Genomic DNA, 12,964 nt, shown 5'->3' with positions numbered 1-12,964 from the left:
AGCGTGTAGGCTGCCAGAATGCGCCGAAAAACGGCACGACTAGACTCAAGATGGCGCAGCTGTAGGGGAAGACGCCGGGAAGCGGACCCGCCCAACAGCGGTGGATGTCCCAAAATTATAGTGCAGGTAAGGGCCAGGCGCGTTTTAAAAACAGGGGAAAAGAACGAAATGCAAAATGAAATATCAAACGAGGCACTAGTTAAAATTTAACAGCAGCTCAGCACCCAAGCCGCAATAGCGCAGGCACGAGTATAGTGACAGCTAGGAATATGTCATTTGTATTCGCGATTGTAATGGTTTAGTACTATTTTAAGTGTAGATATATTTGTTTTATACTCTGTAAACTTTGATGGTTCTTACAAATGACCGAATAAAGATATATGATGATGATGATGACATTGACTCCCAACTATATGGCCTGTTTGTGCTGTTGTTTGTACAGAGTTCAGTCTGATGTTCTCCGCAAAGAATACACTGATACTAATTACTATTGAGCCCTCTGAAGCGTATCTAATCTGATATGTGTTGTGCAATTATGTGTATTTGTAATAGGTTCTCAGTGTACTGTGTGCCTGTGCTATTGAGTATCCCAAAGAAAAATTCTGATGCTCTTAATAGTTGATTTTGATAGGTTATTAGAGCAATAATGAGAACTATATATTACATTCCACATGTTCACTTTTTAGTCCGATTAGTATGATCAGTATTCCTTAAAGATGAGTTGTGATCTTTTAATCTGAATGCTTCTTACATTTATTAATCCTTTCTTTCTTCCAGGATGCCTATTTCCTCAGTGCTGAAGAGTGCATAACTGCAGGATATTTGCAAAATAAGCACCCAAACTTCTGCCGGCTCTCACCTGATGGCAACTTCGGATCTAAATTTGTGTCTGTGGTGGCAACAGGTAAGCCCTGAATGAAAGTACGGACCTGCAGAAGCACCACATGAAGCTCTTAGACATGGTCCAGATTTCAGAGGGAACTGTGAAGGTCTGAAGTAGTGGCTGATGAACTATGATTGGGCATGTGGAAAACACCTCTCCCTTCCCTAACCAGAGACAACTGTGAGGACAGATGTGTCACGCCTGGGATGGAGCGGTGGAGAGGTGGAGATCAGAGGACTGGTATTTGGTGGTGTCCAGGCTCTGCAGCAACTTATGGAGCTCCAGGCAATTTGCTTGGCAGTGAAAGTCTTTCTTCCTTCGATCAAGGGGAGGCTGGTGCCGTCATACATGGACAACACCACTGCTTTGTGGTATTACAATAATAAACAGGGCTAGATGGGGTTGTGGAACATTTGTCAAGATGATATGCGTCTCTCGACATGGCTGGAACACCAGGGCATTTCCCTGGTGGTTCAACACCTGGCAGACTATCTGAATGACAGGGCAGACAAACTCACCCTAAAATGCCTAACGGAGCACGAATGGTATCTCCATCTGCAGGTGGTGCAAGGACTCTTTCAGCAGTGGGGAGGGCCTTGGCAAGATCGTTTTGCCACTGCCAAGAACACGCAATGTGTGCAGTTTTGCACGCCGGAGTTTCCAAAGCGACTCGCTCAGAGACTCTTTTCGTCTTGAGTGGAGATCTGGCCTCCTGTACACCTTTCTGCCCATACCAGTTCTGCCCAGTGTTCTCAAAGAGATCAGGAACGACCAAACCCAAGTTATTCTTGTGGCTTCGGTTTGGGCACAGAGTCTGGTATCCTAAACTGTCGTAGCAACAGGGGAGGGGTTTGCACCTTAACCTGTGCACCCTTCACGCACGGCGGTTGAGCGGTGAAATTTGTCAGCTTTCAACCTTCCTCCTGAAGTCTCTGATGTTATTCTGGCAGCCAAGCGTCGCACCACCAAGTTGATATATGCCTGCCATTGGGATATGTTTGTGACGTGATTCCTACAATATCATTCCCCCTTTCCGCACCTTTATCTCAGGAGCTTCTATTTGCCCTTTCTTTTTACCCCAGTCGGGCTGTGCACTGGACAAAGGTAAAGGTCATCTTTCAGCCATTTTGACTTGTTTTGCGGTTGCTGGACAAGCCTCTGTTCTTTAAGTCACCTGTTAGTGTCTAGGTTTCTTGAAGGCTTGCAGCACGTTTCCCCCTGGCAATCCGTCATCCCACAGTGGGATCTGAATCTGGTTCTATCTCTCTCAAATTACTTTATTTCGAATAAAATCTTTAAAAAGCTGTACATAAATAAAAAAAATTCTGTATCACACAATTTATTGTCATAATAGCAGCACAGTGCATCATAGCAATGGAGGACAGGAGGAAAAAGCAGAGATTTTGAATCAAGCATAGGCCAATGACAAAAACCTAGAAAACAGTCTACGTTGTTATTGGACTATGCTAAAGATCTATTGGTAGAACTTATGGACCTGATGTCATAAAGAATACCCCCCTCATACCCAACAGGAGTGTGTGACGATCGATCGGTAATAATGCAACAAACTGTACACAGCACAACTGAAACAATTAACATACAATAAAAAATATCACAAGGTGCATTCGTTATATAAAGTAATATGGATATATATATATATATATATATATATATATATATTGATATGTACATATTAAAAGATAGTTTAATTACTTTCAATAAAATATCAATTCAAAGACCTCAGCATATGCTAAAACGAATTAGAACATTTGAATGTTGGGAGCTCCATTGAAAACAATGGAGTGCTCCCTGTTTTTAATTGGTGATTGAAGCCTGGAGCATCAAGATTCCAATGTTTAATAAAGGCCTCACAGAGCCCGAGGGGATTTCAACCTCCTCTGGATCCATAGGGTCTTTGTTTTAGAAATTAGAACATTCTGCCCTCTACGGGCAGGACGTTCTAACAGCCTTAGAGCCCTCCGTAGCGGACTCTACCAGCTATTAAAGGCTCGCTCACTTGTTAAATGCCTTGGGCTTGGGCCTTTTCGCTAGAGCTTGCCTTTAATGGCCGGTAGAGCCCGCTATGACAGGCTCAAAGGCTATATTAAAACTCTATACCTCATCTTTCTAATTAAATATACAAAGTGCAAAAATCTGCTCAGGCCAAATACAATAACTGGTGACATATCGGTTAAAAATAATCAGAGATCTGCTGGAAAGTGCAAAAACACAAGGTAAGGCACAGAGGCCTTATCCATGTGTCTGGGTTTTATATAATTTGGACTGAAAAATAAGACCTATTCAATGTATTCAACAGCATAATTAATGCACAGATCGAATAAAGATGCATTTTATGAGTCATTGACCCACTTGTAAATATGCATATTGATATTAAGGACTCCTCAACAGAGCTTCATGAACAGGGGCCTAGTCAATGGTGGTTGAATAGAATCTAGATATGCTTCATACATAGAAAATGGCTTATGAAAGGTGAACCTATTGGGGAAGGAGCCAAAGGAAATGCTTCAATGCGGGACAAGATGGACCTATTCCCCGAATGCTGCTTCAACAATTTCTTAGGAACTCTGCGTGATTGTACAGGGGTTGTCCCATTGATGGTCTAGGACCAAGCACAGAACTCAATGCGTTTGAGAGGGATGTCCATAAATAGTGGTATTAACCCCTTCGACGCTCATGACGAGCTCAGCTCGTCATGAGTTACGCCTCTCGTACGCTCATGACGAGCTGAGCTCGTCATGAACCGCGGGTTTTCGCAAAAGTCAGCGCACAGCGGGAAAATGCGCCGCACGCGTGGGGTTAAAGGGGTTCTTTGGGGGAGATTACTCAACGATCTTATACAGTTGTTTTCTTGAACACCTATATGGACTTCAGGTGAGTTACCCCTAAATTCGACCCAGTACAGTGCTGCTGTTTGGCCTTTGTCCCTATGAACCACAACAGCTGATGAGATGGCCCTAGATTGGGCGCCCTTAAAAAACGTGGTTCTCATTTTCTTGACGTGCACCCTTTGAGCTGCTGCACAATTTTCCATCTAGACTCTTGACCATCAAAACTGTCTGTTCGAGGCATATGTGCTGTAGATACACATGCTCTGCATACTTCTGCCATCTAGTGTTGGGTCTGGATGTTTGGAAGTTGTTTTTCTTCGAAGAAGTCTTTCCTTGTCACTAGGTAAAGTAACTCTTACTTACGATGATACTGCGCATGGGCATGGGCATCTACTCCTTTTTTTAAAAATGTATTTATTTATTTTATTCTTTTACCTGGTACATTACAATAGACACATCAATACAATACAAAATGTCATATAATCGATACAGTGGTACAACATACTTAATCATTAGAGAGTCAGCAGAAATACATAATATATAAATATTTGATTAATATGGTAAGATAAAATCAGGGGAACAAATTCATATATATACACTAGGGTACACTACCTGGAGGACTCCCTCCAGACAGCAAGGGGAGCCCAGATGCTTAAGCCCATCTCCCTGATCCTCCTACCTCTCCGATTATAATGAGAGGACTCAATGTTATGAATACCCATAAGCCTGGCTAGCCGCATCTGGAAGGTAGGTGCTGCACTGTCCTTCCATCCTGCCGCCACCAAGATCCTAAGGACGGCCATACATGTGAACACAAAGGCCTCCTTATCACTGTCAAGGGCTAGATTACTATCGGACGGGTAGGGGATAGGATGATCTTGGTACCTAGCAGCCCCACACAGAACATCTCGATATCAGCACAGATTCCCTTTAATTTTTCGCAGTGATAAAACATGTGGATCAGGTTAGCCGGCTCCTCCTGGCATCTTGGGCATTTGTCATCCTCCCTTTTACCCCATTGGAATAACTTAGCAGGGGTAAGGTACAGATTAAAGAGAACTTTATATTGTTGTGCTCTTAAATTTGTGGAGCGAAACAATTTGCCCGCAAGTTGTAAAGCTTTATCTAAATCAAGATCAGGATCCCCCATTTTCCCCATCCAAGAAGTCTCACATTTATCCATATCATCTTGTACCAGATCGATTAAGGATTTATAAATCACTTTAATTCTAGCTCCACCTTCTTATAGATAGTCAATCACATTTATTCTGCCCCCCTGGGTGGATACGAGGTCTAATGCCCAAAAGTGTTTGGTAAATCTGGAGGTATTTAAACCCATGATTGGATGGAACACCAAATTTACATTGGATAGCGGTGAAACTCATTAGATTATCCATATCAAAAATATCACCTTCTCTTCTAATTCCTCGTTGCTCCCAAACATTCCCCATCCTATCATTACTAAACTGCGGGAAAATGCTAGAATTCCACAATGGCGAATATTAATTAATTTTCGGAATTACCAATACTTTCTGGGCAGCTTTCCATATTCTCCAGATTCCATCCAATATCCTATACCGAGTTTTCCTGTAGTACTATCTCTCTGTTGTACGTAGCAAAAGACCATAAGCATCTCTACCAACGAGCAGTTCAAAAATGGATGGAGGATTACCCCTCCCATGTGGAGACTCGGCGGGATTAACAGCAGAATCAAATAATATCGCCATCTGGCTCAGTAAACCGGCCCAATGCTAAAATCTAATGGTATGGACTGCTAGCCCTCCTCTTTCTTGTGGAAGCGATAGATACCTCATAAATCTTCTGATTTTACCGTAGTGCCAGATAAAATTCGCAAATACTGATTCTATATTCTTTATCCAACCCTCTCCTTCCACAAGAGGGATCGAACGAAAGAGATATAGAATTTTAGGGAGCATAGTCATCTTCAAAACATTGGCTCAACCTATTATAGATAGATGGATTGTATCTACTCTTTCTAACTCCTGCACAATAAACGCAACCAGCGGAGCAAAATTCTCTTCAATAATTAGATTGATTACCGGTGTTATCCTGACCCCTAAATAGATTGCCGAGTCAAAATAACTCCCATATTGTCTTTCCACATTATCGGTGCAAACTATTTGGGTTTTATTTTCATTCAGGCGATATCCCGAATAACTACCACAATCCCTAGCCATACGCGTGAGAGCTATCATTGCCGCAGCTGGATCTGTGGTGATTATGGCCAGATCATCAGCATAGGCCAAAAGTTTAGTCTCATGGCCCTTACACACTACTGGTTTGATAGCCTTGCAGCCTAAAATCCTACGAATCAGCGGATCGATGTAGAGGGCAAAAAGAATTGGAGAACAGGGGCAGCCCTGCCGAGTCCCACAGTAATTAAAAGTTCGAGGCATGTGGGCTGCTAAATTCATATCTTAGCATTAGATCGCCGCCTAGTGTTGGGCTCGGATGATTGCACATTGTTGTCCTGGAAGAGTCTTCGAAGTATCCTGAGATAGGTGGCTCCTCCCCTGGACTACAGTGCGCATGGGCATCGGCTCCATCCCCAGATTGTTTTTTTCCGCCATTGGGTTCGGATGTGGTTTCGACGTCTTACTGTCGGAACCAAGTAAAACTATCTTTTACCGGCCAAAAGGCCTCGATTTTCTTGCGTCGGTATTGTCTGCGCTCGGTCTCGAGTCTTCCGTCTCTTGAAGCCGGAATAAGCGGAGTTTTCTTCGCTTTCTAAACTTTGAGGCCTTCTCATCGCGACACGACAGCAAGCCTTTACGGACATGGAGCGGAGCCCGTTCAAGTACTGCCCGCTCTGTGGGTCTAAGTACCCACACATCGATCTACACCCTGTGTGTAACAAGTGCCTTTCACCGGACCACGACGACGGCAAGTGCAAGGCCTGTGCACAGTTCCGCTCCAAGAAAACTCTCAAGCTTCGGCGCGCGGTGCGCTTGGAAGCTAGGCAAGCGGCCCCGGATCCGGAGAACATCTTCGGCGACCCGGAAGAAGAGGTCCAGGGTCACCTTCTACAAATCTCCCCCTCACGGTCGGAGGTCGAGGCGGATCCGGGAGACGACGACGGAGTCGCGGGTCAGGTCCTCGAATACGTCGAAGAGGTAGGAGACGACGATGAAATTTATGGGGCCGCGGCGGACAGCTCTGCGGACGAGCTCTGCCCCGAAAGTTTCGAGGACGACCGGGACACGGGATCGCCTGTCGGCCTTACCCTGGACCCGTTGCCGCAAGCCACAGCCCCGCCTTCGGGCCCGGCTTCGGACTCACTTGCTGGGCACGATGTTTCGAAACCGAAACTGAAACCGTCGGGGTCGTCAACACCTAAAATGGCCGACCCGAAATCGAAACTGAAACCAAAGGACTCGAGTGTTCCTAAAATGGCTGCCGTGCCTGTGAAGAAGTCGGTGCCCGTCACCCCGTCGGCTCCGTCGACCTCCGGTCCGCAGAAGCCGAGGAAGTCGGTCGATTCCGATGCTCCGAAATCGAAGCCGACGCCCGAGGAAAGGGCCCCCAAGAAAGATGGTCGGCTCGGATCAACGGCTCCGGCGCCGTCCAAGCCCGCCAAGGTCGGCTCCAAAGAGGCTACGCCCAAGAAGTCGGCGCCCCGGCCTCAAGATTCGGAGGACCCGAAGAAGGTTTCCGCGCCCAAACCGCACAAGGCCCGCGAGGACGTCGGATCCGAGGGACCGCTCAAAGCATCCTTGTCGGCGACGAAACCCACTGGCAGTGTACCGTCCCCCATTGCGGAGTCACTGCAGAGAATCAGGGAGAAGGCCCTTGCTCCATCGGCTCCGATGCCATCACCGCAGCCGCAAAAGGACGCTCCGGCTAAGCCTTCGGGGAAACTCCTTTTTCTCTTGCCACCTAAGGAGGCGCCGAAAGCGTTTTCGACGAAATCGGCTCCGAAGCAGGTTTCCTCACTGCCAGACCCTCTTCCACGTCGTGTACTCGACTCGGTGGACGATTCAGAGCATTTCATCGATGCTGCCACCGGCAAGCTGACCCTCTATAAACGGAAGATCACTTCGGAGCCGGTGGACCCCTACGTCATCCCGTTGAAGAAGAAGAGGGTGCCCCTTGACGCCTTAGGCCTCACGGAGCCGATTCAGCCTCCTCCTAGACGGAGCCCTACTCCCTCCCCAGAACACTCTGTGGGTGAGGAAGATGATGAGGATGAACAGTACAATTTCCCCATCGATGACCCTGATGTACAACCAGATTCATACGACGACTCTGGTGACCAAAACACCCAGGGTGCGGGCCAAGACCCGCAAACCTTTAATGCACGTGCATCCCCGACTGAGGACTCAGCAGGATTTCATGCACTAATTGAACGGGCGGCGGCCAATCATGATGTGGACATGCATGCCGACCCGGTTGAGGAAGACTTCCTTTTTGACACCTTTGCCATATCTGAGAGGACAGTAAAGACACTTCCTATGCTGAAAGGTGTTCTCAAACATGCTGGAGACATTTTTAAGGAGCCTACGAGGGCTAGAGTGGTCAACCCTCGCATTGAAAAGAAGTACAGGCCTGCTCCTGCGGACCCCGTCTACATCCGGGGACAGTTGCCACTGGACTCTCTTGTGGTTGCCAATGCCAGGAAACGTGCCAACTCCCAGACAACGGGTGAAGCTCCTCCCCCGGACAAGGAGTCCAAAGTGCTTGAGGCAGGAGGCAAAAGAGTGGCTGCACAGGCGGCAAACTTTTGGCGCATCGCAAATACACAGGCGCTCCTGGCGCGTTATGATAGGGCGCACTACGACACCCTAGAACAGGTTATACAACACCTGCCCCCACAGTTCCAAGAAGGCACCAAGATGCTTATTGAGGAAGGAAAGCTAATATCAAACGCAGCCATCAAGTGTGCACTTGACGCTGCGGACACAGCTGCTAGGGCTATCAACACTAGCGTTATGCTGAGAAGACAAGCCTGGCTCCGCATCTCAGGGTTCAAGCAGGATATTCAGACGACAATTCTGAATCAGCCAGTCAATCCTGATAGTCTGTTTGGTCCGGATGTTGACACCACCTTAGAGAAGATAAAGAAGGACACGGAAACTGCTAAATCTATGGGGGCCCTGCAGTCCCAACAGTTTCGTGGCGGCAATTTTCGTCGCTCAGGTGCACGTGGAGTCACCAGAGGACAGATGGGTCAACAATCCCAGTTCTCCAAAGGTGGGGCGCAAGCCTCGTTCACTAAGCAGAACAAGGGAGGTTATAGGAACAACAGCAACAGAGGTCGCGGCAGAGGAAACAACAGCTCCCGCACCTCTACTCCAAGCAAACAGTGACTCTCTGTCACTGCCCCCCGACCACCTAACACCTGTCGGGGGGAGACTGCAGCAGTTCCTGCCCGTCTGGAGAAACATCACCACAGACAGGTGGGTGCGACAATTAGTTCAGTATGGTTATTGCCTAGAGTTGAAATCCACTCCACCCAACATCCCACCAAGGCAAAGGCCTATGTCCGCAGAGCACTTGCACTTATTGCAGCAGGAAGTAGTGGCGATGCTGCAAAAAGGCGCAATCGAGCTCGTGCCGGTGGGGGAGGAAGGCACAGGGGTATATTCCCTGTACTTCCTTATTCCAAAGAAGGACGGTTCTCTCAGGCCCATTCTCGATCTACGTCCCCTCAACCTGTACATACTATCGGAACATTTCCACATGCTTACACTGCAGCAGATTCTTCCCTTGCTAAACCAGGGAGACTTCTTAGCAACCTTAGATCTCAAGGATGCTTATTTCCATATTCCACTACACCCGTCACACCGGAAATATCTCAGGTTCACTATTCAAGGCAGGCACTACCAGTTCAAAGTCCTACCCTTCGGAGTCACAACAGCCCCGAGGGTGTTCACCAAGTGTCTAGCGACAGTGGCGGCGCACCTCAGGAGGCAGAATATCCATGTCTACCCCTACCTAGACGACTGGCTCGTACAAGCCAAGTCGGAGCAACAGTGCGCCGCAGACATGTCGACTACAATTCGCCTGCTTCACGATCTGGGTTTCTCCCTGAACTACCCAAAATCGCATCTTCAGCCGGCACATGTCCGGCAGTTCCTGGGTGCTACGATCAACACCCTGACAGCCATGGCTCAGCCAAACCAAGTCAGAATCGACAGCATTCAGTCGCTGATCCAACGATTCAGACCACGACACTCCCTGCCAGCGAGAGTGTTCATGCAGTTGATAGGCATGATGGCCTCCTGCATCTTCATAGTCCCTCACGCACGGTTGCATATGCGCCCGCTCCAGGAGTGCTTAGCGAATCAGTGGACACAGGCTCGTGGGCAATTGACAGACCTAGTGTTGGTTACCAGTCGGGCATACGACTCTCTGCATTGGTGGACTCCACACAACCTTTGCAAGGGCCGACTGTTCCAAGAGCCTGTGCCGCAGATTATCCTGACAACGGACGCGTCTCTCCAGGGATGGGGAGCTCATGTGCTCACTTACACAGTGCAGGGACTATGGACGACGCAGCAACAGAAGATGCACATCAACTATCTGGAACTGATGGCAATCTTCATGGCGCTCAAGTCCTTCATTGTACATCTGAGCAACAAGGTCGTGCTAGTCCGGACGGACAACATGACCGCGATGTACTACATTCAAAAGCAGGGAGGCACCCACTCGCCACAGCTGTCTCATCTGGCTCAGAGCATGTGGAAGTGGGCCATTCAGAGGAACATCTTCCTCATGGCAGAACACCTCCCGGGCAAGGACAATCAGATGGCGGATCTGCTCAGCAGATACAGCCATCAGATGCACGAGTGGGAGATACACCCTTCTGTTCTCCACCCGTTCTTCCAACAGTGGGGTCATCCGGAGATAGACCTGTTCGCAACAAAGGAGAACGCAAAATGCCGACTCTTTGCCGCCAGGTTCCCTCTTCCACAGTCGCAGGGGAATGCGATATGGATGAACTGGTCAGGCAAATTTGCATACGCTTTTCCGCCAGCCCCTCTAATACCGCTGGTCGCAAGAAAGCTAAGGCAGCACTCCATGACACTCGTCCTGGTTGCTCCAACGTGGGCGCGCCAGGCTTGGTACACCACGTTCCTCGAACTCTCGGTGGTGCCGCATCAAAGACTGCGCCTCACACCCAGTCTTTTGACGCAGAACCATGGAGACATTCAGCATCCAGATCCACGACAGCTCAACCTGGCGATCTGGCTCCTGAAGTCCTAGAGTTTGGATACCTTAACCTACCTCCAGAATGCATGAGTATCATCAAGGAGGCGAGGAAACCTACTACTAGAGCATGCTATGCTGCTAAGTGGAAGCGTTTTGTCATCTACTGTACGTCCAATGACATCAACCCGCTAGATGCATCTATTCCCAACATCATCTGTTATCTGTTACATCTCTACAAGTGCAATCTGGCGTACACTTCCATTAGGATACATCTCTCAGCCATAGCGGCTTATCTTCAGAACAGGCAGCACCTCTCTGTCTTCAGGGTGCCCGCCATTAAAGCCTTCCTTGAAGGTCTGAAGAGAGTCATTCCCCCAAGAACTCCACCAGCTCCGGTGTGGAACCTCAACGTCGTTCTCACCAGACTGATGGGGCCACCATTTGAGCCACTGCACTCGTGTGAGCTCCAATTCCTTACGTGGAAAGTGGCCTTTCTGATAGCTATTACGTCTCTGAGGCGTGTCAGTGAGCTGCAAGCGCTCACCATACAAGAGCCGTTCATTCAAATTCACCCAAATAGGGTGGTGCTACGCACTAACCCTAAATTCCTTCCTAAGGTGGTGTCACAGTTTCATCTTAATCAAACTATTGACTTGCCAGCATTCTTTCAAAACCCGCAAACGGTGGCGGAAAGAATGCTCCATACCTTAGATGTACGGAGGGCGTTGATGTACTACATAGACAGAACACAACCCTTTAGAAAGACGAAACAACTCTTTGTTGCCTTCGCACCACAACACAAAGGCAACCCAATTTCCAAAGCAGGGATAGCCAGGTGGATTGTTAAGTGCATCCAGATATGTTATCAAAAAGCCAAGCGCACTTTAACAATACCCCCCAGAGCGCACTCCACACGCAAACTGGGGGCATCCATGGCTTTCCTAGGGAACATTCCTTTAGAGGATATTTGCAGAGCAGCCACGTGGGTCACACCACATACCTTCACAAAACACTACTGTGTTGATGTGCATTCCAAGCAGCAAGCAGCTGTAGGACAGGCTGTTCTAAAGACACTTTTTCAGGTTTCTGCAGCTGGCACGGGCAACCGCCGCTGATGGAGGGACTGCTATGTATTCTATGCTAAGATATGAATTTAGCAGCCCACATGCCTCGAACTGAATATGCTACTTACCAGTATGCATCTGTTCTTGGCATGTAGGGCTGCTAACATTCATATCGCCCGCCCTCCTCCCCGGTGCCTGTCGCAGCTGCAGATATACTATTGTATTTATTCATTAGCATGGACATCCTTTACACTTTCACTCCATCTCCTGCCACAATGGCGAAAAACAATCTGGGGATGGAGCCGATGCCCATGCGCACTGTAGTCCAGGGGAGGAGCCACCTATCTCAGGATACTTCGAAGACTCTTCCAGGACAACAATGTGCAATCATCCGAGCCCAACACTAGGCGGCGATCTAATGCTAAGATATGAATGTTAGCAGCCCTACATGCCAAGAACAGATGCATACTGGTAAGTAGCATATTCATTCTTCTGTGCTGCCCCCATCAACTGAATCCTAGCCCTGGGTTCGGCATACATAGCTATAACGGCTCTTTATCTTGGGGCCAAAGCCCCTCCGTTCCAATATCCCCCATAAAAATGTCCACGTTACGCGATCAAAGGCCTTCTCGGCATCTAGAAAGATCATTGCCATCCGTCTCCCCGCAGCAGCATGCACATCAAATAGAGTGAGGACCCGTCTAATATGATCTGTGTTCCCCGACCTGGGATAAACCCATGCTGCCACGGTGAGACCAACCCGGCAATGACCCCCCCCCCTAGCCTTTTGGCCAAGACCTTAGGATATATCTTAGTATCAGAATGTATGAGGGATATTGGCCGGTAAGCTCCGGGGTCCTCCTTAGGCTTGGCCTTTTTGTGAAACACAATTATGTTTGTCTCTTTCCATGAGTTCAGAGTGTCCTGTATGCCGTTGAATAAATCTACCATCATGGGTGCTATAATATCCTGGAGACACTTATATAGTTCAAGTG

General features: G+C 48.1%; 1 protein-coding gene across 2 annotated transcripts in view; it reads left to right on the top strand.

The window, feature by feature from the left end:
• NPLOC4 (NPL4 homolog, ubiquitin recognition factor) overlaps positions 1-12,964 on the top strand; it is a 652,620-nt gene that overhangs the window by 396,763 nt on the left and 242,893 nt on the right. For both annotated transcript variants that reach the window (XM_078654232.1, XM_078654233.1), the window contains exon 11: positions 778-904. In XM_078654232.1, the coding sequence (XP_078510358.1) occupies positions 778-904 (127 nt within the window). The remainder of the gene's footprint in view (positions 1-777; positions 905-12,964) is intronic.

This window comes from Lissotriton helveticus, chromosome 7, assembly GCF_964261635.1.
Source record: "Lissotriton helveticus chromosome 7, aLisHel1.1, whole genome shotgun sequence".
NCBI classification, from domain to species: Eukaryota; Metazoa; Chordata; class Amphibia; order Caudata; family Salamandridae; genus Lissotriton; species Lissotriton helveticus.
The sequence above is the reverse complement of the archived record's forward strand: the minus strand, read 5'-3'. Positions and strand labels throughout refer to the sequence as shown.